This window comes from Acomys russatus, chromosome 10, assembly GCF_903995435.1.
Source record: "Acomys russatus chromosome 10, mAcoRus1.1, whole genome shotgun sequence".
Lineage (NCBI taxonomy): Eukaryota > Metazoa > Chordata > Mammalia > Rodentia > Muridae > Acomys > Acomys russatus.
The window spans coordinates 66364374-66390445 of NC_067146.1; the positions used below are offsets into that span (position 1 = coordinate 66364374).

General features: G+C 41.1%; 1 protein-coding gene across 2 annotated transcripts in view; it reads left to right on the forward strand.

Annotated features, from left to right (window-relative positions):
- The window catches only part of Pde1c (phosphodiesterase 1C), a 475928-nt gene extending 450233 nt beyond the window's left edge, over positions 1-25695 (forward strand). Inside the window, exons 18-19 of one of the 2 annotated variants that reach the window (XM_051152305.1) lie at positions 1178-1246; positions 25188-25695. In XM_051152305.1, coding sequence (XP_051008262.1) covers positions 1178-1246; positions 25188-25357 — 239 coding nt within the window. In that variant the 3' untranslated portion in view covers positions 25358-25695. Of the gene's footprint in view, positions 1-1177; positions 1454-25187 lie in introns of those variants that run through there. The other variant, XM_051152303.1, reaches the window with a different exon arrangement.
- Positions 25696-26072: the final 377 nt, after the last annotated feature.

Consider the following 26072-nt stretch of genomic DNA (forward strand, 5'->3'; position numbering starts at 1 on the left):
TACTCAGTCCTCATCAGAGAAGCATCTCCTCACAGTAGATAGCAATTAACACAGAGATTAAGGTCAGCATGAGTTACATAGTGAAACATTGTATTGTTCAACCAATAAGAATTCTCTTTGCATTTTTACCAGCTCAGTGAAGGGGTCATCATACGGGTTCCTGCTGGATTATGGCTTTCATGCCTTTCTCCTCAATATGGATTGCAAAATAAATTAACAAAACATCTAAGCACATAATATTCAAAACTATATAATATATGTCTACATATATGTCTATATCACTTGCTATATTTTATATATGTGTGTATGGATATGTGTATGTACATGTGTAAAATTATGCATATAAAAATGTGTTCCTTTACTTAATACTTCTGTCTCCCTTTGTTTTGCCTCTTTAGTCTTCTTCTTCTTCTTCTTCTCCCCCCTCCTCCTCCCCCTCTTCTTCTTCTTCTCCTTCTCCTTATCCTGAAGGCTGCCTCTTCACTTATTCACGATGTATTCAACCATTTATATTAATAAAGATGATGACCTTTCTAGTGAGAGTCATTCACCATCTTCTGGAAGCTCCACATCCCCATTAACAAAATCAGTGCTGTTCTTCAGTTTCTGAGTGCTCTAACATACCTTGGCTTGCCAAAACACTTGGATACAATTGTTACTTCACTCATTTCCCAGGTGAAGATATGAGACTCAGACAGATCCCATTCATGGTTTAAGGTCAAATCACAGGGAAAGGTGGTAGCTAAAACAAACGAAAAACTCCCGATTCCTCAGTTCTAAATACCAAACTTTCCATTTCCCAGCTGGTGATTCCCACCCCACATACATATTATAACTATGTGAGGCTTCAAAATGTCATAGACTTCACTCTAGAAAAATTGGCATTTCTGGAAACTGTACAATTAGAAATATTCCCTACTAATACTGAAGTGGCCAGCTCAAGAGCATTGGTTCCCAACATGCCAAGCTACTATCCAGAGGTACTGAGTGAGTATAATCCCTCAAAGGCACAAGCTGAACTTCTGCCTTCTCTGCAGCATAGACAACACAGCTGTGACCTTGACCAGCCATCCTATACATGTTATTTTCAGACCTAGACTTCTGTGCTAGATGAACATTTGCCACTACAAGCCAACCCACATTTTTACTTTCCTTATCTTCTTTCTCCTATTCATAGGTACAAAGAAGCGTTCACATGACTCACCAGCTCCAAGCACTAGTTCGACGAGTCGTCTTACCTTGCCAGGTAAGTAAATGACATGGTCCTATTATCTCAATGGCCACAGATAGCACAATCCACTAGTGTTTCAAGAGTTGGGAGCCGCAGCTGTAGAATACCCTCTGCCCAAGTCCACCTTATCAGTGAGATTTGTGTCTGTTGCCTTCACTTGTGAGTTTGTTCCAGACATGGCCGTGCTGTTTCCCAGACAAGGATAATTGCTTTTACTCATCAATGGGCAGAATGAAATTGTGCTCTTTCTTTGGAAAGCTGTGAAGTATCTGCTTCTGAGAGATAGATAGTACCAGGAAAATGAATGGGCAGAAAAAGACAGAGATGGATAGAGATATAGAGAGATAGATGATAGATTAGATAGATAGATAGATAGATAGATAGATAGATAGATAGATACTCAGTTCAAACCCCAGCATTATCATGTTAACTTTGCAACCTCATCTGTGTCCCTTGATCTTGGAACTTTTCTCATCTGCCTCATCTCTCTAAGGATTAGAAATGACATCTCTAACCTTAGTACCCTCTGATACAGTGTCATAGCTAATGGAGAGCATAGTTAAGGTCTACTGTTGTAGATATAGAGATGTATACAGTCCTGATCCTTTTTAGCATTTCCTAGGAAAACATTCACCTATGATAATCACCTGTAGGTGCAAGGGACGAATAGAACCTGTCACTCTCCCTGAGCCATGTACAGCCCCACACTCCCGATTTCAATTTGTTTTGAGGAAGTGAAGTTATAAAAGGTAAACATGGTCAGTGTGAACTTTTTTTGTAATAATAGGAAAGACTATAGGAAAGAAAAATGGTGGTTTTGTTCATGTTATGCATTAACTAAGATCCTCTCTCCTTCAAGGTATTATTTCACATCTTTTCTTGAATCCAACTTGTATCTTACATAGAATTTTGTTTCACCCTTTTCAATATTTACTGTTATATTAGAGGATTTTTCTACATGTTATTAAATTACCCAATATCTTGGCTAACAGGTATATGATTATGTCACTTTGCTGACATGTGTAATTACATGACATTTATGTAGTTTGCATTTTATTATTACAATCATGTTACATTTTTGTCCATAAATATTTGGAGTATAAGCATGGAGTGGGTGACATTCGTGGGTTAGAAATCCTAGTTTAAGGATGTGCAGATACTTAGGTTCTTGTCGAGATTCCTTTTAATTTATTAATGTGCACATTTCATGAACATTTTGCCAATGCTGAATATTACGTTTCATAGTTTACTACTTTGATGGAAAAATTGGCATCTCATACATATTTTTCTTTGCCTATATCTTCTTATAAGTATCTGTTCACTAATGTGAAATTATTTTCTAGATTTCTGCTTTGGGGAATTGCTATATTTCATCCATTGTGAGAAGTATATTGGCTTATATTTTAATCCCTCTGACATCAGTCTGCTCTGTAATTCATGCTGTGTGATAATTTAATTAACATGTGTTCTTGCTTGTGGGTAGAATAATAGCTCATTTCACAATTAGTGGTGTTTTAGATAGATGAAACATAATCTACTTTGACCTGCTATTCACTTTATGTCCCATAGCTCCTTGCATGGGCCTGACCTATGGATTCAGCCACTGTGTGCTGAGGAGCCTTGAGTTTTCTTGCTTCTGTGACTGTATGAAACTAATTTCTCTTAGCTCCTTTCTCATTGCAGCTTTCTCCAAACCATCTGTGTAGAATTAATATCACAGAGCAGTGACTATTCTTAAAGTGCTTTTTACCTGTTGATAGTTACCTGTTTCTATAAGGAAGCCCATCTTACTCCTTTATGAGCCCAGACAGCCAGGGGGATAGGCAGATGCCCATCAGTATCCACAAAGTTTCTGCGAGTGAGTGAGTACCCTCAGAATGAGTTTGTGATTGCTTAGAGAGGAGCCATCATCAGTGCCTAGAAGCTATCTTATCACGTCCCTGCTGTGGTTACTGTGCGCATCAGAATTCTGAGCATCAGGAGGAAGCTAGCTTCCCACCAGCAATGCCAGTGGAAAGCAACTATGTCTCCTCCTTGAAAAGTTATCACATTCTTGAGACAAGGGGACTTCAGAGGCCATTCAGGCCATCTTGAAGAATATGCAGACCTAGTGTGGTCTCACATACTGTGCTGAACACCAAGGTAGCTTGTTAGGATTACATGGCCTGTGAATCACCATGATGTCAGCTTTGTCTTTCATCCGAGTCTAAACTGTCCCAAAGTCTTAATGTCTAAGTTATGACCATCTCCAAAGCCTATGGAGTAGAGTAGGTGCTTCCCGAAATGCATGGCATGATTGCTGGCACTTGCCTGGCACCTGCCTCCACCTTGCTAATTATAATTGTCAGCTCTCTCCCACCCCTTCCTGCATCAAGAACTGTGCATGTTTCCTCCTTCTTATTTAGGTGGCTTTTTAGCTCCCTACTCAGGTCTGGTGAGTGTCTTCTCAAGTTCCACTTTAAAGGAGCTTTGGATGGTACCACAGCTGTATTGTAGAAAATTCCTAGCTATCATCAACAAACAGCAGCTTTAAAAAGCATTGATAGTGTAGCCAGGTGAATGGGCCTAGGTAAAGATCTTAAGAGCTGGGCATTAATACCATCTTTATGGCTGGGTTTAGCATGATCACATCAATCAGCTGCAGGCCATTTGGCTCAGTCATTTCAGACATTACATGGTGAAATTCCTTTTGTGAATTCTGGCCAGGATAACCTGAGATGTTCATTCCTTGACACATTCTCCCATACTCCAAACACCTGCAGATATGAACAAACAGCTCTGGGAACCAGAAAAAAAAAAGGACTCACACAGGGTGCCTGAAACCACAGGTCTGATGTTGTGGGACAGCTGTGCTCCACAGACCAGGCAGAGTCCATCAAGAAGGTCCAAAAGGGGACTAAACAAACTTCTGAGATGCAGGAATCCAGGAAGGGACTTAGTCAAAATATAGGACAGGGACAAGAATGGTAAAATCCCTGCTGCTGGCCTCTTTTAGAGCTCCATTCTGAGCTACTGAGATGGAACAATAGACAGTCAAGTGCCTTCTTACCAGGCAAGGCCAACATTGGAAGTGAATCTGCAATCCTTCAAATATAACTGAGGCCTGAAGCAAAGAATCATCATAAGCTTTGTTCTGACAAAAATGTTTAAGGGCTCAAATGGAAAGAACTACAAACCCTAGCCAGGATGCAGAGCTGCCATAGGAGGCAGAAGAAGAGGAAGGAAGTTCAGAACACAGGAATTCCAGAGATAACATAAGAAGTGACAGGTAAATTGGGTCTCATCAAAATAACCAACCACATTACCAACCAACATTCCCAACTGTGTGAAAAGACACATCATGCAATGTGAGAAATTATTGGCAAATAATGCATTTGATAAGGGGTTAACTTCTAAAATCCAGAATGAACTTCAGAATGAACTTCAACAGTAAAAGCCAAAGAGCCAAGCTCAAAATGGATCAAGGAAAAAAAATAGGAAGTTTTTCACAGATCTACAAATAACCAATGAATGTATAAGTAGATGATTAATCACTACCATTAGTCAGAGAAATACAAATCAAACTTAGTGGTATCTGACTTCAAATGTACTAGATGGTAGAAAAAAGATGAATGATAGCATTTAAATGAAGATAAGGAGAACCTGGAATCCTTAAGCAGGGCCAGCAGGAACAGACACCAACAAAGCCATTTGGGTATATCCAGGTATCCTGATGCATGCTGGTTAGCATCTATGGGGCAGAGAAAGGGGAATCAGGTGTTAGACAACAACCCAGATTCCATAGCAAGTTCCAGACCAGCTTAGGCTACATAGGAAAACCTTGTCTCAAACCCACAAACAAAACAAAGCCAAAGTAAAACCTTATATGTCATCCAATGGCTCAAGAATCCTAGATTCATAAGCAAGAGAAACATTTGTTGCCACGTGTTCACAGTAACATTTCCCATAATAGTCTAAATGTGGAAAACACATTTCCAAAAACTAAAGAATACATCATCAAAATGCCACATCCATTCCAAATGAATGAAGTACTGATGCATTCTGAAGATCCATGAGAACATTTCCCTCAGTAAAAGAAGACAGATACAAAAAGCTATGTGTCAGTGATTCTGTTTGTATAAAATATTTAGAGAGACTTGAGTTGAGTAGTGATGGCAGATACTGAGGAGAAAGGAACACAGAGTAAAATTTAAAGGGCATGTTTGTCTTTTGTTTTTATTTTTGTTCTCCCATGCTTCACTCACCTAAAGTCCCAATAGTATATTTTGTTTTTTGAGATGATTAAACTCTCAAGTATTAGATGATGGGCTGAGCATGGTGGTGCACATCTGTAAAATGCCAACATTCTTAAAGACAGAGGTAGGCAGATCTCTGTGAAGTGGAGACCAGTGTGATCTACAAAGTGAGTCCAGGACAGCCAAGACTACACATAGCAACCCTGTCTCAAAAACAAACAAACAAACAAAAAAACAAAAACAAAACAATAACCAAAAATAGATGATGGTAATGATTATATAACTCTGTGTGTGAAAAACCACAAGAGGTGCATATCTAAAGGGTGCATTCTATGGTAAATACTTTACCATTTGATTAAAAATAAATGCATGGAAGATAGAAGAAGGCCTGCACATGCATCAGGACAGACAGGCGGATGGGAAAGCAACATTCAACAGACCTGAATTCAAACAGACCTAAAACAACAGCAACAGCAAACAAATGCATACTTAAAGGCTTTATAGGGGAGTTTCCAAAACGATGTCAAGGATGAGAAAACCTTAAATGCTACCAGCAGGTGGTTATGTTCATTGAAGCTACAAGTCCCACCTGACAACTACCTGGCAGCAAATAGTCACTGGCCACAGCAGCTTTCAGAAGGCGATGGAGATATGCTTTCCACATGCAAGGGAAACAAGCAATGAGAAAGCAAAAATAACTCCATTATTAGTAACGAGTGAAAGAGAGGAAAAGAATCTTTACTCTACATTTGGTGTGAACAAGTACAGAATGTGCTGCTCTTACATCATTGCTGAGTGTTCAGGGGCACATATCAGAAAGAAGAAAGGAAGGAAGGGAGCAAAGAACGACCAGAACTCCACAAATCTCTACACATGTAGATAAGTGTGAGTAACCATAGAAATACTGTGGTAAGACAGGAAAAAGAAACTCTGCAAGAAGCCATTGCAGCATGAAATTGGGAGTGCTAAGTACTTTGTTTTCTTTGGGAAGAATTAAGTAAGTTTGTGACTTTCTAACATAAAAGATCATAAGTAAAGTAATTGAAATATAACCTACAATATTTTTATGAACTGAACTTTTGCCTTCTGCCCCACTCTTATGTGTTGGAGCCTAATCTACAATATGATAGTTCAAAGTGTTAGGTCACAAGGGTGGAACCCACATGGTTTGGATAGGAACTTTGAAACAGTCAAATGAAAATGTAATACAAAGTTGTAGTCCAAACTTAAGGCAGAGGGCCTTTACCTGGACCAAATGATGCTGGAACTCATACCTTACAATTCAGGGCATATAATCATGAGAAATAAGTTTCTGGTCTTGATAAGCACCCTAGCAGTCACTGTGGCACAACAGCCACACAAATGAAAATCTGAACAAGTAAGAAGCAATAGACAGAGGATCCAAGATGGCAGCAAGCAGTGTGGACTGTGTTTGGAAGCTCCAGTGAACAATTCAGGGAATTACACAGATTTCTGATCCAGGAACACCAAGGTCCCCACACCACGGCAGCAGGAGTGCTCCATGGTTCAGAGGGGCAAGGGTGCAGAGGACCTGTGTGCCCCTGCACACGGGAGGAGGGCTGATTTTCTCGGATCAGAGCAGCAGTGGCAGAGGCAGCAGCAGCAGCAGCAGCAGCGGCACCAGCAGCACCAGCAGCAGCAGCGGCGGTGGCTGAGGTTTGCAGCTCAGAGCCTTCCGGTGGAGGCGATTGGTGTGGTGGCCGGTGGGAGTTGCTGCAGGAGAGGGGACTCTGGACAGATTTCGGTCTCGTGGTGCCTTGAGACCCAAACTGGTCTCAGCAGAGAGTTCAGCCCCAGAGTCCCAGGCTCAGCTCAGTGCGCAGTGCCATGGAGATGCTAGCTCAGCTCAGAAAGCAATTCTGCCCGAGGCACTAGCTCAGCTCAGCCACAGCTCCCCTACTGTGAGGCAGGCTAGACAGAGTGCTCAGTTCCACCCTAGGCACCAGCTGAGCTCAGCCACAGCTTCCCTGCTGTGACACAGGCTGGGCGGAGCGTTCAGTTCCACCGGAGGCGCTAGCTCAGCTCAGTGGGCAGTTCTGGGGCACTGACGCAGGCTGAGGTCAGCACGCAGATTCAGCCCAAAGGCCCTAGCTGGACTTGCAGGGCAGATTGGGCCCAGAGACTCTAGCTGAGCAGTGTGCACCGGCTCGGCGGCCCTAAGACTCAGGCTGGACTATCTACGCAGTTTAGGCCTGGAGTCCCAGGCTGAACACAGCGCGCAGTGTGAGTCCAAAGTCCCTGGCTGAGCTTGGTGCACAATTCCGCCCCGGAAACTCAGGTGGAGCTTGGCGTGCAGTTTGGGGCCTGAGTCCCTAAGTGTGCTTGGAAGACAGATTGGGTCCAGAGACTCTAGCTGAGATTTAGGCACAGTCCCAGCTCTAAGACTCTGGTTGGAAACAGTGTGCAGTTTGAATCCAGAATTCCTGGATGAGCATGGCGGACGGTTCAGGCCCTGAGTAAATAACTGACCACAGCACGCACTTTGTGCCAAAATTCCCAAGCTGAGCTCGGTGCGCAGTCCCAGCCTAAAATTTCTGGCTGGACTCTGTGTGCATTTTGGGCCCAGAATCCCTAGCTGAGCTCGGCAGACAGTTCAGGCCCTGAGAATGTAGCTGAACTCGGTGCGTGGTTTGGGCCTAGTGTCCCTGACTGGACTCGGCAGGAGACCCAGAGGGCTGTGAATACCTTGGCCTGACCCAGTGCTCATACAGAGACCCAGAATGATTGCAGTACCCACAGAACCGGGGAGCTGAGAATCACTGCCTGTGAGAGTCCAAAACAACAGGGCTAACCTCCTGCTATCCACACCAGTGAAGCATCAGAGCTTCCAGCCTATAGAAATCGTGAGAAAACAAGAGAAGATATCAGACTTCAAGACCCAAAAACTATTCTCAAGAAAATCATAGAAGAAAATTTCCCCAATCTAAAGAGATGCCTATAAACATACAAGAGACCTACAGAACACCAAATAGAATTGACCAGAAAGAAAAACTGCCCATCACATAATAATCAACACAAAACATACAGAACAAAGAAAAAATATTAAAAGCTGCAAGGGAAAAGGGCCAAATAACATTTAATGGCAAACCTATCAGAATTACACCTGACTTCTCAGCAGAGACAATAAAAGCCAGAAGGGCCTAGACAGAGATCCTGCAACCCTAAGAGACCACAGATGCCAGGCCAGACTACTTTACCTAGCAAAACTATCAATAAACATTGATGGAGAAAACAAAATATCCCATGACAAAAAAAAATTCAAACAGTACCTATCCACAAATCCAGCTTTATAGAAGGTACTAGAAGGAAAACTCTATCACAAAGGGTCAAGCTACAACCAAAACTACTCAGGAAATGGATAACTATCCCATGTCAAAAACACAACTACACAAATGCTCAACTGGAAACAACATCAAAATTAAGACTCTTAAGAGTCACTGGTCATTAATTTCTCTCAACATCAATGGCCTCAATTCTCCAATAAAAAGACACAGACTAACTGAATGGGTACATAAACAAGATCCAACATTCTTCTGCATTCAAGAAACACATCTCACCCATAATGAAAGGCATTACCTCAGGGTAAAAGGTTGGAAAAAAATATTCCAAGCAAATGGCCACAAGAAGCAAGCAGGCGTAGCCATTTTAATATCGAACAAAATAGACTTTCAACCAAAATTAATCAAAAGAAATGAAGAAGGACACTTCATACTCATCAAAGGTAAAGTCAACCAAGATGACATCACAATTCTGAACATCTACGCTCACAATACAAGGGCAGCCGCATTTGTAAAAGATCTGCTAAAAAAGCTTAAACCACACATCGATTCCCACACAATAATAGTGGGAGACTTCAACACCCCACTCTCACTGAAGGATAAGTCATTGAAACAGAAACTAAGCCGAGAAATAATATCATTAACCAACACCATGGGTCAAATGGATCTAACAGATATCTATAGAACCTTTCACCCAAACAAGAAAGAATATACCTTCTTCTCTGCACCCCATGGAACCTTCTCCAAAACTGATTACATCGTAGGCCACAAAACAGCCCTCAACAGATGCAGGAGGATTGAAATAATACCTTGTATCCTATCAGATCACCACGGTCTTAGGCTGCAATTCAACAACAACAGGAAAAACAAAAAGCCTACACGTACCTGGAAACTAAACAACTCTCTGCTAAATGACGCCTGGGTCAGGGAAGAAATAAAGAAATCAAGGAGTTTCAGAAATTCAATTAAAATGAACAAACAACATACCCAAATTTGTGGGTTACCTAGAAAGCAGTGCTAAGAGGAAAATTCATAGCACTAAGCGCCTTTAAAAAGAAATTGGAAACATCGCATATAAGCATCTTAAAGACACAACTGGAAGGCCTAGAAAAAAAAGAAGCAGAAACACCCAAAAGGAGTAGATGTTTGGAAATAATCAAACTCAGGGCTGAATTTAACAAATTAGAAACTAAGAAAACAGTCCAAAGTATCAACAAAACCAAGAGCTGGTTCTTTGAGAAAATCAAGAAGATAGACAGACCGTTAACCAAACTAACTAAAAGGCAGAGAGACAGTATTGAAATCAACAAAATCAGAAATGAAAAGGGAGACATAACAACAGACACTGAAGAAATACAAAGACTCATAAGATCCTACTTTGAAGGCATATATGCCACAAAATTTGAAAATCTAAGGGAAATGGACAATTGTCTTGATCAAGTTCACTTGCCAAAGTTGAGTGAAGAACAGATAAACAAGCTAAATAGTCCCATTTCCCCTTCAGAAATAGAAGCAATCATTGATAGTCTCCCAACCAAACAAAGTCCAGGGATGGATGGAACATTACCAAATTCATTCTATGAGGCCATAGTCACATTGATACCTAAACCTCACGAAGACTCAACAAAGAAAGAGAATTTCAGAACAATTTCTCTTATGAACATCGTTGCAAAAATACTAAATAAAATACTTGCAAAACGAATACAAAAACACATCAAAGATATCATTCATCATGACCAAGTAGGCTTCGCTCCAGGCATGCAGGGATGGTTTAATATACGGAATTCAATCAATGTAATCCACCATATAAACAAACTGAAAATAAAAAAACCACATGATCATCCATTTAGATGCAGAGAAAGCATTTGATAAAATCCAACACCCATTCATGTTTAAAGTTTTAGAGAGATCGGGGATACAAGACACTTTCCTCAACATAAAAAAGGCTATATACAGCAAGCCAATAGCCAAAATCAAAGTAAATGGTGAGATACTCAAGGAAATTCCTCTAAAATTGGAAACAAGGCAAGGCTGCCCACTCTCTCCATATCTCTTCAATACAGTACTCGAAGTTCTAGCCAGAGCAATAAGACAACAAAAGGAGATCAAGGGTATCCAAAAGGGAAAGGAGGAAGTCAAATTATCGTTATTTGCAGATGATATGCTAGTGTACATAAGTGACCCTCAAAATTCCACCAGAGAACTCCTAAAGCTGATAAACACCTTCAACAAATTGGCTGGATACAAAATTAACTCAAAAAAGTCTATAGCCTTTCTATACACAAATGACAAGCTTGCAGAGGAAGAAATTAGGAAAGCCACACCCTTCACATTAGCCACAAGCAATATAAAATATTTGAGAGTTACTCTAAGTAAGCAAGTGAAGGACTTGTTTGAAAAAAATTTCAAAACTCTGAAGGAAGAGATTGAAGATGACATGAGAAGATGGAATGATCTTCCTTGCTCATGGATCTGGAGAATTAACATAGTAAAAATGGCCATCCTACCAAAAGCAATCTACAGATTCAATGCAATCCCTATCAAAATACCTACACAATTTTTTAAAGACATTGAAAGTTCAATTCTGAACTTCATATGGAAAACAAAAAAAACAGAATAGCTAAAACAATCTTGTACAATAAAAGGTGCTTTGGAGGAATCTCCATACCTGATCTCAAACTGTACTATAAAGCAATAGTAATTAAAACAGCATGGACTGGCACAGCAACAGGCTGGTTGATCAGTGGAATCGAATCGAAGACCCAGATATGAATCCATACACATATGGTCACTTGATTTTTGACAAAGAAGCCAAATCCATTCAGTGGAAAAAGGATAGCATCTTCAACAAATGGTGCTGGTCTAACTGGGTGTCTATGTGTAAAAAAATGCAACTGGACCCATATTTGTCACCTTGCACAAAACTCAAATCCAAGTGGATTAAAGACCTCAACATAAAACCAGAGACACTAAGTCACTTAGAGGAAAAAGTGGGGAAGAGCCTGGAACATATTGGCACAGGAGACAACTTCCTAAACAGAACACCAACGGCCCAGGCCTTAATGTCAACCATTAATAAATGGCGCCTCATGAGGCTGAGAAGCTTCTATAAGGCAGGAGACACTGTCAACAGAACAAAGCGACAGCCTACAGACTGGGAAAAGATCTTCACCAATCCTACATCTGACAAAGGTCTAATATCCAAAATATATAAAGAACTCAAGAAATTAAACACCACAAAACCAAACAACCCAATTGAGAAATGGGGCTCAGAACTAAACAGAGAATTCTCAACAGAGGAATATCAAATGGCTGAAAAACACTTAAAGAAATGCTCATCCTCGCTAGTCATCAGGGAAATGCAAATCAAAACAACTCTGAGAATCCATCTTACTCCCATCAGAATGGCTAAGATCAAAAATTCAAGTGACACCACATGCTGGTGAGGATGTGGGGAGAGAGGAACACTCCTTCATTGCTGGTGGGAATGCAAACTAGTACAGCCACTTTGGAAATCTATCTGGTGTTATCTCAGAAAACTGGGAATAGGGCTTCCTCAAGACCCAGCTATTCCACTCCTTGGAATATATCCAGAAGACACTCAAGCACACAACAAGAAAATTTGCTCAACCATGTTCATAGCAGCCTTATTCATAATAGCCAGACACGGAAACAGCCTAAGTGTCCCTCAGTAGAAGAATGGATAAAGAAACTGTGGTACATATACACTATGGAGTACTACTCAGCTATTAAAAACAAGGAATTCCCGAAATTTGTGGATAAATGGAATGAGCTAGAAATGATCATAATGAGTGAATTACCCCAGAAGCAGAAAGACTCAAATGGTATATACTCACTTATATCTGCATACTAGCCCAAGGGGCATGTCCCACGGAAGCCTTCACTTACCAGGAAACTGGGACAGAGGGAAGGATATCGTATTGGGACTCTAGATGAGAGAAGCATGGGAGAATAGCAAAGTAGAAAGATCCAGAGGGTCCTAGAAACCTACAAGTAGAACATTATGAAAGACAGATTTGGGTCCAGGGGTCCCGCTCAAACTAAGGCACCAGCCAAGGACAATACAGGCGGTAAACTTTAAACCCCTACCTAGATCTAGCCAATGGTCAGAACATTCTCCACAGTTGAGTGGAGAGTGGGATATGACTTTCTCACGTACTCTGGTGCCTCACATTTGACCATGTCCCCTGGAGGGGGAGACCTGGTGGTACTCAGAGGAAGGACAGCAGGTTACCAAGAAGAGACTTGATACCCTATGAGCATATATAGGGGGAGGTAATCCCCCTCAGGAACAGTCATAGGGGAGGGGAATAAGAGGAAAATGGGAGGGAGGGAAGAATGGGAGGATACAAGGGATGGGCTAACCATTGAGATGTAACAAGAATAAATTAATAAAAAAAACTAAAAAAAAAAAAAAAAGAAAGAAAAAGAAGCAGTAGACAGAGAAAAGAAACAGCCAAGAATGGAGAATGGCAGTGGCAACACAGGTCGGAGTGTCAAAACAACCTGCAAGTGTAAACAGGTAGCCATCCTATCGTTGATTAATCGCCTTCTGTTCAAGCCTGCTTTTCAAATACAGAGCAGTCTGATTGGATGGGAAAACAAATCTGGCTCCATTCTGCATTTACATTTGTATATTAGCACATGGTAGTACTACAGTCACATTATATGCATATATGGCAAAGAAGGCCCCATCCAAATACAAAGATGGTTCTTTGGAGACCATGTGTATAGAACTCTACTGCACATGTGTGCCACATGGTATATGATCATCTTCCGGTTGTAGTTATTTTCTATTCTTATTGTTACAAGACTTTTTATAGGCAGTGTGTCACATGACATTGATAAAGAAAAGCAACTCACTAAAAGTTATATAACACCCAGGAGGATTTGTCTTATTTTAAAACATGCATAAATATTAACTATTTTATGACTATAAATGTGATATTGTACACATACGCACAGGAATAAGCAAATTCTAGGTGATGGCTTTGGAGAGATAAAGGGAAGTAATGGAGATGAAATACTAAATTCTACCTGAATTTAATCTCTTGCATGGATGACAGGCATGTGGAGAGGGTGGAGGCCAAAGGTTGATGTTGGATGTCTCCCTCTATCTCTTTCAATCTTCTTTGTTGAGATAGGGTTTCTCACGGAGCCTGGACCTTACTCACTAAGCTAGGATGGCCTAGACATCCCTCTGGAGTCCTCCCTAACACTAGGGTTACAGGAATGTATCACCACATCTGGCGCTTTACACTGATGCTAGTGACTGAACTCAGGTCCTCAGGCTTGTGCAGCCAGCGACTTACCCACTGAGCATGGCCCTAGCTCCTATTTAATCTCCCTCTTCCTCTCCCTCTCCTTCCCCCCTCCCCCCTCTCTGTATCTGTCTATCTGTCTGTCTGTCTGCCTCTCCTTGGTTTTTTGAGACAGGGTTTCTCTGTGTAGCCTTGGCTATCCTGGACTCCTTTTGTAGACCAGGCTGGCCTTAAATTCACAGAGATCTGCCTGCCTCTGACTCCCTGAGCACTGGGATTAAAGGCATGTTCCTCCATGCCTGGTTCTAGTTAATCTCTTTAAACATATTTAAAACATTGATTTCATTAAGCTATATGGAGAGTATAGGTACTTGTTTTGTTAGTATTTATACATTTTCATACACTTAAAAATAATTTTACATAAAGCTATGGCTGTTTGCAAAACAACTATGTTTGCTTTCACTCATGCTTCTAGCTTAGCATGAACTTTGAGAACGTTGGCGTTTTCTCTCTTTATCCTATGGACGTGGTTGGGCTATGAGGGGCTGAGTCTTTTAGGAGTTCTGGAAGTGACTTGTCAGAAGCCTGAAATGATCTTTTCATTCAAATACTGAACAGTTCTGAAGTTCACCCTTCAGCTTCAACACAAGAGAACTGCTTGGGGTCATCATCTGGAACCTTTGCACATCTAAACCAGACTGGCACATCCAGACATTTTTTTTCTCCTAGAGCCTATTTTACTTCTTGCACAATGGGAATTTTGAACTTCATGGAGTTTGGGGGTGAGGGACATTCATGATGGAGAACTGGGGAACTGTTATCTCTTGCCTGAAGAATGGCTCAGAGTTTTGCCACCACTACCAGCCTTAATTGTTACTCATCCAATGCAGTGAGCTCTGAGCAGCTGCCCAGGGTGCTTCCTGGAGCGATCTTAGAGAACAGGTACGGGACCTAGCTGTTGCTGATGCAGATATAGCTGACCGCTCCTTGCACACACTGCAGCATGCATAGTAGTCTCGCAGTAGATGTGGCTCTGCTTATTAACGCTGCTGCCTGCTGTAGAAAGAGTTTCTTCATTGAAGGCTGTACAGCTCCAAATAACATTGTTTTGTGTCCTGTTGCAGGAGACTACGGATAAAACATCCATGCAGAAGCATCCTTGGAAGAGACCTGACAATCTCCAAGGTCTGAAGAGATTATGGAAAGCTTATATTTCTTTCCCCACCCCAAACAAAATCTACATGTATTGTAAGTTATTGAGTTGATCTCCCTAATGCAGGTTTTAAAAAACAGGCTCTTTTATATGTATTTCAAACTTACAGACATCAGGGACAGGACTAATTTAATAACATATATTAAATCCTGATAATTCTCTGAGGATATTGGTAGTAGCATCTTCTTTCACAGATCAGGAAACTCTAGCATGAATGCCTGAATAGCTTGCCCAAAGTCATTATGGGCAAGTAGCAAGCCCGTTTCCATTACTGGGGGATTTGTGGCCAGCGATGGCTGAGGGTAACTATTCTGCTCTTGGAGCCACCATTGCACACACATGTCTTCTGCCTGGAAATTTAGATCATGTTCCCTCTTGTAGCTTTAGGCCCATAGCTCTGGAGTGAAGGCTTTGATCAAATGAATCCCCAAGGCTGTTGGCTATGTAGCTGACTGTCACCTTGAGTTCCCCATGAGTTGATAGTTGTTACTCACTTAATCTGAACCAAGGCTTACATTTTATGCCTTTCGGCGGCACTCAAGAGATATATAACTGAAGTATTTCCATTTACAAGCCTCTGAAATGGTTTAGAATGGGTAAGAGAGTATACAGTTAATTGATTAGCTTTACATTTCCAGTATAAACAATCAAGTAGGCAAAATCTACATACTGATGAGAAAACTTGAGTAAAAGACTTCAAACAACTCCATTTGTCACAGTGTGGAAACTGGACTTTGTGTGTGCCAGGACAAACACAATGAGTACAAAAAAAATGAAATAAAAAATGATCAACTTTTTGCGGAAGTTTTTTTTTTACCTTAAAAAAAACATAGCACAGGGTGTTTGAAGGTCTCCGTTGCTTGAATACTGAAAGAGTTGACTTTCCAGCCTATGTAGTTGCTCCTTCCCCTTCACCAGTTTGGCAATGGTGGAAGGAACTTTGCCTCAGTGCCTTTCCATGTTATTGTGAGACCTTCCGACAGAAGCTGTGGTTGCAGAATCTGTGTAAAACAAAGGTTTGCTGCAGCCCTAAACTTGAAGCTGGTAAGGGATGGATTCACTGGCATCCATCTTAAGCTAACATATGCAGTAACTGTAGGTATGAAGACCTTGCAGAAGGGAGAAATGCTGGTTTTGTTGACACTGACACCATTGCCAGCTAGTGTAGATTTGAAGTGAGTCATTTTTTTTTTTAAAGACAACACTTATGAAAAGTATTGAGTGTGATGAATAGTAATTTGTTCAATCATTTAAACATTTCTCAGCACCAGCTGTTATCAATACTATGTTACACCAGGAAATACAAATGTGTGCACACATTATCTCTGGCCCCAGATGTTGATGTGTAGGACTGATGTGGTTATGGAATAAATAAGTCCCTACAACAAACAAACAAACAAACAAACAATGAAAACATCCGCAGAGAGTGATGCAAGCAATCCTATGCCTCAGTATAAGGAACGCAGAGTCCAGTAATCAGAATGGGTTCTGCCACTTTCATAATCTCCCCCACGTTCTATTCATTACTTCTAGATTAAAAATCAGGGACAAAGCTCCATCTCTTCATTGGTTGTCTGAGCCATTCGTCCCATCAGGATCTGTAGCACATTTTGTGTTCCTCAGTAGGTCCAGCTCAGAGTCACAGAGTGAACTTCCATCCTTTTACTCGCTTAGTTCTAAATGTGGGCTAGGAATTTTGCTTTGCTTAGAAGAATATTTAGTTTCTGCAAAGTGATTTCCCTGAGAAGCCAATTGGTATGTTCTCTGGAAAACACACACACACACACACACACACACACACACACACTACATTACAGAATCTCCTCACTGTGTGGTGAGATCATTCAGTTGCAAATCATGTATAGGGAATTTGATGATTCTCAATATTATTATAAGAAAATCAAGAGAGAAGACTTTGTGATGAAGCATCTTGGCTTTTCATGCTCATTTATCATGTAATAATTATCACCAAGTTCCTTCTGCACACTCACTGCAAAGAACTACCTATGTGTTCTCCCTTATATACTCTCTTAAAGTTTTTACAACAGCCATGCAAAGAAGTTACTCTTTTCCCTACATCATAGAATGGATGGAAGGAAACAAAACCCTGAGTGAAGGAAACCCTTAGTGTCTCAGAGAGAGTAGTAATTATTCCAGCTCTGTGTCCCTCCAAACCTGTGCTTTTCCCATAATGCCACTCACTGCTTCCAAGAGGAGAATTTTGTGGGGATTTTCCTGCCATCATTCTTAGCACAAAACCTATATCATGTAAGTGCTGGTGAACAGGGACAAGAACAGGTCTGCATGCATGAAGCAGAGCCAGTCTTTTGCACCCCAATGATCTCTCTTACCCTAAATACTGACATGCATCACTTCACAATAAGGATTCATTCCCAGGGATATGTCATAAAGTGATCTCATTGTGTGAACACTGTATAGTGTACTTACATAAACTTCAGTGGTACAGCCAACTACTACACACCTGGGCTTCGTGATGTATTCCGTCTACATGTGGTCCATTATTAAATAAAGCTTCACTGTATGATTCATGACTGTATGTAGATGACCCTTTTTCTTTCAAAATGAATTCATCCCATCTCTGGTTATTGCCCTTGGCTCACCATGAGAATCTCCTGTATCTTCTCACAGTGCAAGCTTTCCATCTTAGCCTCACAGAGCTTTTTGGTTTTCTGAGAAGAAAAAACAAACCAATAGACCAAGTGGCTTCTCATTTTTTTTTTAGGTAGTTCTTTAGAAAGTCAGAATCTTTTAAAATATAAATAATGGAGTTAGTCCTTTTAGTGTTTAATATGAAATATACCTTGAAGAGTTTACAAAATAGTGTCACATTGGACAACACTTTATATAAAGTATGTGGATTAAGAGTAATTTTCTGGTTGGATCAATGCTGCAAAATTCTGTCTACAAAAGGACTCCTATCAGCAAATGCTTTCACGTCTTGGGATGTATGTGAATTCCCAACTTGGAAAAGGACACTGCTACTGAATATTCCTGGCAATTCCAGCTCTTCATCTCCGGGAAGGCAGAGAAACCGACAGGGAAGGAGCACTCCTTGTGCACCAGTGCTGGCTGCTTTAGGATGTGTGGTTCTCCTCATTCTCATTATTGACTTCTGAAGTGAGTGCCAATTTATCTCCTTGGCTGAGATGAGAAAGTGAAACCCAGCAGTCATGTCACATGACGACAGAGCCAAAGCTGAATCTGGCCGCCTCGTACAGATGGTAGAGCTGCAAATGGAATCGTGGCAGTGAAAATCAGGAAGAACCCTGGAGAGGTTAAGATAGTAGGGCTCAAACTCCAGGACTGCGGTGGTGCAAAGACAGTGGAGGCTCAGTTTTGCCCCACACTTCTGCTCTATGGGCTTGACCTAAACTTGAACACCAGGAGGTTTAGAAGCTCTTCATGTAGCCTTCATTGGCAGACAGGGCTGAAAACCAATAAGGACAGTTTTACTTAAGGTCTCAAGCTTGTCTGGATTGGTGACTTGTTTCTACTGGCCTAAACTTTGGAACATCTGCCCCCATTCTAGCCTGTGCAAGTGAGGCACCAGACAAAAACAGTATTACTTCAGGGGCCTTCCGAGGATCTTTCCAAAGCTGCTCTTTGATCTATATACACGGATGACTTTTGTTTTCAGGAAGCATTATTATAGCCATGCATGGGGTTGTGCAGAACTCAGCATATGCCATAGGTATTACATAGGTTCAAACAGTGATACTTAAATCAAGTAGTTTGAACTTGACCTTTAAGCCGTGTATGGCCGTTATTAAAGCTAAATTTGGGGCTAAGACAATTTTCCATGTATGAAGAAGGATCTGAAGGCGGTTTGGATGAGAATCAAGGCTCCAGACTTCCTTCATCATAGCTGTGAAGAAAATCCATTAGGCCTCAGTCTCTCCACCAGGTAAAGGAGTGGTACTGGTGCTTTCTTATTGGCAGGTGTGACTTGAGTCACGGATTAAGCTAATTCACATTAAATTCTCAGCATGGCACCTAGTACAGTTAGTAGGCATTATGTGCCAGTTCTAATCATATCTGAATCCAACAGCTGTATCAGCTTGATGTGTGAACAAACCTAAATCGGTTTTCTGGAGAAAATAATATGTGCACTAGTTTATGAGAGGACAAGAGAGAGAGAGGAAGGGAGGGAGGGAGGGAGGGAGGGAGGGAGGGAGGGAGGGAGGGAGGGAGCAAAAATAAAATATGATGGTAGCAGAAGAGAAGAAAGCCATAGGTATTATTTGTGAAAGAGGAATTGTAGTGTTTATGAAAATAATGAGGGCTAAATAAGAGCTGAGGCTCCTGAAAGAACATTGTTTTATTAAAAGATTATGTATAATTATAAAATAAGGGATGGTGGGTAATGATATGTAGTTTTTGTCTTGACCTTGTCTTATGTGTTCAAAAGTGATCCCCACGTTGACACTGTGTGCAGGAGGGTAAACCTTGATCAAAATCATCATCAGCTGATCAATGTTTTCCTGCAAGTCATTTGCCTTAAGAGAAGAAAGAACCCTCTGACCTCTGACTTTGTTTACTGGTGGAAGAAGCGTTAAGCACACTGATGATGCAGAAGGTTAACCACACTGATCATGCCCATGGGGAATGGGGTTCTGTTCCCTATTTGTTTCTTCTCTATCCAGAGAAGGAGGCTGTGCTCTTGGTTCAGCTGTAGGGAATGGACAGTTAATGAAAGGAGGAGGGTCAGACCTCAGACTCCAGGAACATGTCAGTGATGAATAAAAATACTCCCTCAGGAGATACCTAGCACCCCAGATGATAGGTCCACACCAGACTCACGATGGTGCCCCTGTGCCCGCCCTGCTCTTTCGTCTTGTCATCAAATCTTGATCCCTGCCTAGGAGAAAATCAAGAAGTGTATACCACCAGCACTGAGCCCACTCCCCGCTCCCCATATTGAGTGGAGGGACAGCAGGCATACATGTATATTTCATAGCTTGGTGGGGAGCTGATCTCTATCAGTAGGTTCAAGCTATTTGCAGCCAGTCTAGTTGCAAGCAGAGTTTTAGTTCTGACAATGAGAATTCCAGCGAATGGTAACTGTTCCTCCATGCTGAGAAGTGGGAAATTCAATAATGCTTGGGCTGAGTGCCTGCTGAGTTGTGAAAATAGGACAAATGTGAAGAGGGGCTGTGACTCAGAAGACATAAATCACTGAGCCCAAGCCTGAGCTTTCGCTCCGAGTCTCTCAGCCCTCCCCTCTCCATCCTCCAGGATCATGGGAGTGGTTTTATGCTTGTTCTGGATGTGTTGGGAATGGGAATGGTGGTGGCTTACCCCAAACCATGGGATTAAGTGCTCTGAGAGCTTAAAAATGACCGTTCTAATTAGGAGAGAGCCAATGGCTGACAGCCTTCGCTGTGTGAAGATAATGCCAAGGCAGTTTTGGCCTAGGTATTAAGAAGCCAGGAGCAGTGGGGTTAACACAGGATTCTTCTTGTATGTGGCTCACGTGTTTCCGGGCAGACCCAGAATGACTGCCGACCAGGACAAGGATATCTGTTCTTATCAGGTACATCAGCAGCATCCATGGGTAATACAAATCTCAGACTTCAAAAAGTATGCTGAACAAGACTTTCTGGGGGTCAAGTGGGAGAATCCCAGGGGACATTAGGTTATTGAATTTTCTCTCAGGTGCATTCTTGTAGAGTTGATAGCTGATTCCACAGGAGAAATGCTTAGTTATGTTTCTTTCGTAAAATTACATCACTGAAAGCGAATTACATAGAAACATTAGAATATGACATCAGTCAATTAAAACAAATATGCATGCTACAAGACATAACCACTGTCGTGAGCTAATATTTGTTCTTTAGATTTTCCTCTGAACATGGTAATATGCTTTGTAGTAATAAGATTAAATTAGGGGCTGGAGAATTAGCTCAGAGATTAAGAACAGTGGATGCTCTTTCAGAGGACCCAAGTTCAAGCCGGAGGACCCACATGACAACTCACAACTGCCTGAATTTGTACATTAGAAAATCTGATGACCTCTTTTGGCCTCCAAGAGCACCAGGCACATATGTGTTACACAGACAGACAGACATGCAGGCAAGAAGGCATACACATGACAAAAATATAGTATGTTTCAATTAGCTTAAGGGTTTGGAGAGATGGTTCAGTGGTTAAAAGCACTCTCTGCTCTTCCAGAGGTCCTGAGTTCAATTCCCAGCAACCACATGGGGACTCACATCCATCTATACTGGGATCTGATGTCCTCTCCAGCATACACATGTACATGCAGATAGAGCACTTGTATACATAAAAAATAAATAGATCTTAAAAACATTAGCTCATATGCAGAGTTAGTTTTCATTATATTATCACACAAACCATTATTTTTACTAATAAACACTTCCATCTTTCTAAGGTGTCACAGTAGTGTTTTATTAAATAAAATATGAACATTTATTTAAATGTATTTCTCTTTGGTGTGTGTGTGTGTGTGTGTGTGTGTGTGTGTGTGTGTGTGTGTGTGTGTGTGTAATGTGTACATGCCATGGCACAGGTATGGAGGTCAGAGGATAACTTATAGAAGTTTCTTTCTCCCACTATGTGGGTTCCTGGGATTAAATTCAGGTCATCAGGCTTGGTACCTTAGCAATCTTGCTGGCCTTAAACATGATAATTTGATATAGTGTATTTCATGATACACTTGTGTCTCACTGTGTGTGAGTATACGAGATGTATGTGGAGGTGAGGGGAGTACCTGCCACACAGACATTTGTGGAGGCCAGAGACTGATGTTGAGATGTCTTCCTCGACTTCTTCACATTACTTTTTGAGGCAGGGTCTCTCAGTGAACCCAGAGTATGCCATTTCTTCTAGACTGAATACCCATGGAGACCCTGGAATTGCCTTGCCTCTGGCCTGATAGCACTGGGGCTATAGACATGAGTGTTACCGTGCCAGGCTTCCCTGTGAGTACCAGAGATCTGTACTCCATCCTAATACTTACAGAGCTTTGGTTGCTGAGCAACCTGCTCATCCCTGCACATCACCCTTCTGCCTCCTCACAAAAGACAGGCATGTACCCACTGTTGGAAAATATATGCTCAGTAGGTGTTTCAAAGAACTGCCTTGGGTGTTTAACAGAAGTGTCCCTCAGCTTTAAGCCCTCCCAGCTCTCTTACTTAGGTACCATTTCCCTTTGCTCTTTAGGAGAGAGTGGAGTGGCCTGCAGTGAGAGCTGGCACCAACACTGCTCCTCCCCACTTTTCGCCTAAGTATCATGTTTATTTTGTTCTTACTGACAACATAATATATCTGCCTATGTTCATTAACTAAAAAATTTCAGGAGAACCAAGAAGGAGTCATGGGAGGCTAGAGCAGAGGGGAGGAGAGAGGTAATCAACCCTTTCCTTTTTCCTCCTCGCAGAACTGCAGGTTAAGTGATGTACTCCATCTTCATCCAAGTCCATTCACGTCTCTCTGCTTGTCACTGTCTGCCCTTTTTATTTCTATTCTAGGATCACCCAGGGTAACACATTCCATGATGTCATCATACCTCCTTAGGCTCCTCTTGGCTCTGAAGTCTCTCAGGCTTCTTTCCTTTACTAGTCAGATATTTTGTGGCTGCCTACCAGTTGTGATTATCTGTGGTTTTCTCACTATAACAATGGGATTACATAAATCCTATTTTTATCATAAAATATAAACTTCCATGGCATAAGATCAAGGATGTGCTCTGTTGACAGGATGTATGTCATATTGGTTTCCAGATGAGTCATATTGGTCATATTTCTTCACTGTGACTGTTCTTTTATCTCTTCTTAGACAATGCAGATGCCACCATGTTAGCCCCCACTAACATCTCCTCCTCCTCCTCCTCGAGGGCAGTGGATCTGTATAAATAGTTTGGCAATTGCCTACCAGATTTATCTGATTTCTCACAAAGTTCTGTGTAGCGCATTATTGCATATCTGTCTTTTATTCATTGTGTGCTGTTTGACTCCTTATTTTGATTTGTTTCTCAAAATGACTTTCATTTAGAGTCATTTGTCATTTTCTTCTTGTTGTTCTCACTCTCTTTCTCTCTCTCTCCCCTGCACTTTTGAATTTTCTGTTTTTATAATGGTCTCTAAGTCTGCCTTGTGGACACTGTGCTAAGGTCTAGAATAAGCTATTGCTATTGGAAGTGCCTGTTTCCCTTATTAGAGACTGGTATTTGAAAGAACACTCTACATGTAAGGTAGGTTCTCTGCTGCTGCAGCTTCAAAGCCTGAAATTTTTCCAGAACTGATAAAGAAATGTTATGCGTGTGTACTAAGCCATGTGTAAGTGTTCCTATCTATAAACATCTTTATATGTAGCTATCAATATTGCTATCAAGGCAGTGAATTTATAGCCATGTCACCAAGTCTAATCAATTACCAGTGCGTCATCACAGCCTCCTCCTTTTGCTTAGCTGCGAACATCTTTTCAGATAGATTTCACCGTCTGCTTAGCTTTTATATAAGTTTTCAATTTCAGAGACATGTAGAATAGTGCTTGAATTCTTAATGTGCAACTTTATAAACCAGAATACAGAGCTTGGATGTAGCTCCTTGGGTCTTTCTGGTCTTTTAGAGCCTGCTTGTCTGTGCAGTTACTTAGGTGGCCCCCTAGCTTCCTATCCCCTGTAGGCTCACTGTTACTTATATTAGCAGGGCTGTTAGCACTGTTTTTGCACTACATTCTGGGATTCCCCATAACTTCTATAGCTTTTTTAAATTGCATGATTTAGGGATCCCTCCCATTAAAGGAGCATTGACAAATAGTGTCAGAATCTACTTGTATTGCATAAAGTGGTTTCACTGCCCTGGAATTCCTGCTGCTCACCTTCCTTCATCTTCCTTCACTTTAATTCAGTCACAGCCAATGATCATTTCACTGTCTCTATAGTTTTGTGGGGTTTTTCTTTCAAGTTTATCCTATAACTAAAATTATAAGGCGTGGCTGCCTTTGCAGACTGATTTCTTTCGCTTAGCAATGTGTATTTCAGATGAGTTCACATCTGCATATAGTTTGATCACTCATTTATTTTTATCCTTAAGATGCCATTATGTATGCATAATATCATTTATTTACTTGTTATCCCACTAAAAGTCATCTGGGCTGTTTACAACTGAGGGATATGTGTCTCTAGGTTTTTCAAGTAGTTGAGTACACATAAGAGTATAATTATTGCATTTGTGGTAAAGACTGTGTCCAGCTTCCTGGAATGGCTCATCTGTCTTTCAAGGGCGCTGTAGCGTGTTTCACTCCCATCAACAGGAAGTAGCATTTGGAGAGTTTGGACTTCAGCTGTATAAAGAATGTGGTAGAACACTTGTTTATTTGCAGTTCTTCACTGTTAACATTTTGTTCTGTGCTTATCTGATATGTGCATTTTCTGTAGAAAGGAGCGCCTTTGTCCATTTTTGAATTGGATTGTTTCCTCCTGTTAAATTTTAAGAGTTCTTTGTACATTTTGGATATTTAGACCTTTATAAATAGTTTGCACATATGTTTTCAGTGATGTGAGTTTAATTCGTTCTTTGGGAGTAAATGCCACTTTTCTAGGCCCCAAAGCTTGCACACAATGCTAAATATCGTGAGCAATAGATGTATCACTGCTCACCATGGTCTCTTTGCTTCCACTTGTGATCCCAGCATCTCTGCCCCCATTCATTCCCAAGAGAACTTTCCATACTGGGCCACCACTGCCCATCTCTAGCAGTTTCTTGTCTTTGTTGAGTTTTAAGTAAATGACTAAGTTAACATTGGGTTTATTCAATCGGCTTAGAAATCCAAGCCTGTTTGGAGGAGATATACAAGTCAACAGGGAAGGCAGCCACAATGTTTCTGTCAAGTCGAGGCTCTTTGAAGCTAATGGTTGTCTGTCTTTCTTTCCATGGTCTTCAGTCATCAAGCCTCCTTTGCGTCACTTTAAACGCCCTGCTTATGCATCTAGCTCCTATGCGCCTTCAGTTCCAAAGAAAACTGATGATCATCCTGCAAGGTACAAGATGCTGGATCAGCGGATCAAAATGAAAAAGATCCAGAACATCTCTCATCACTGGAACAAAAAATAGGGTAGGTATAAGAACAGAGGGAGCAAAGGAGGGTCTGCTTTCCTGCCTTCCTTCCTGCCTGCTTCTCAGGAGCTACTAGATATACCAGGAAATGACTTGGAAGTCATGCACCTGCCACTATTGTGGCCTACCCTGAAAGGCAAAGTGAAAGCAGCTTGAGATCCCCCCTTGGTTATTCTCTTATAGATGCTCCAGTCACTGGATTTGAGGTCAATCCAGACTCCAGAAAGAATCTAGTAAAGGGTAGATTTATTTGATTTTACTATGTAAGCTTTTAACAGTCTTAAGTTACACTCAAATTTAAAATGATATATCTTGTCCTGAGAAGTAAAATTCTTCCCACTGCCATGCTTTTCATACACAAGAGATGTCTTACCCCTGTAAGAACACTGCTTCAGTGACTATCAGGAGTAAGAAAGGAAGGCGCTTCTAAAAATAACTATTTCAATTACAATGATGTTATTTTGTAAAATTAAAACATAATTACATCATGTTCCCATTTATTTTCCTTCCTTCGAAACCGCTGTGTACACAAACACCCTTGTTCTCTCTCAAAATCATGGCCTCTTTGTTTTCTGTTGTTGATTTTATATGTAATATATTATATATTCCTAAATATAAAAATACAATCTGCTCATCCCTATATTACTTGTATGTATATGCTTTCAGGGCAGACTATTTGGTATTGTGTAATCAATTGGTACGCTTTTCCCTG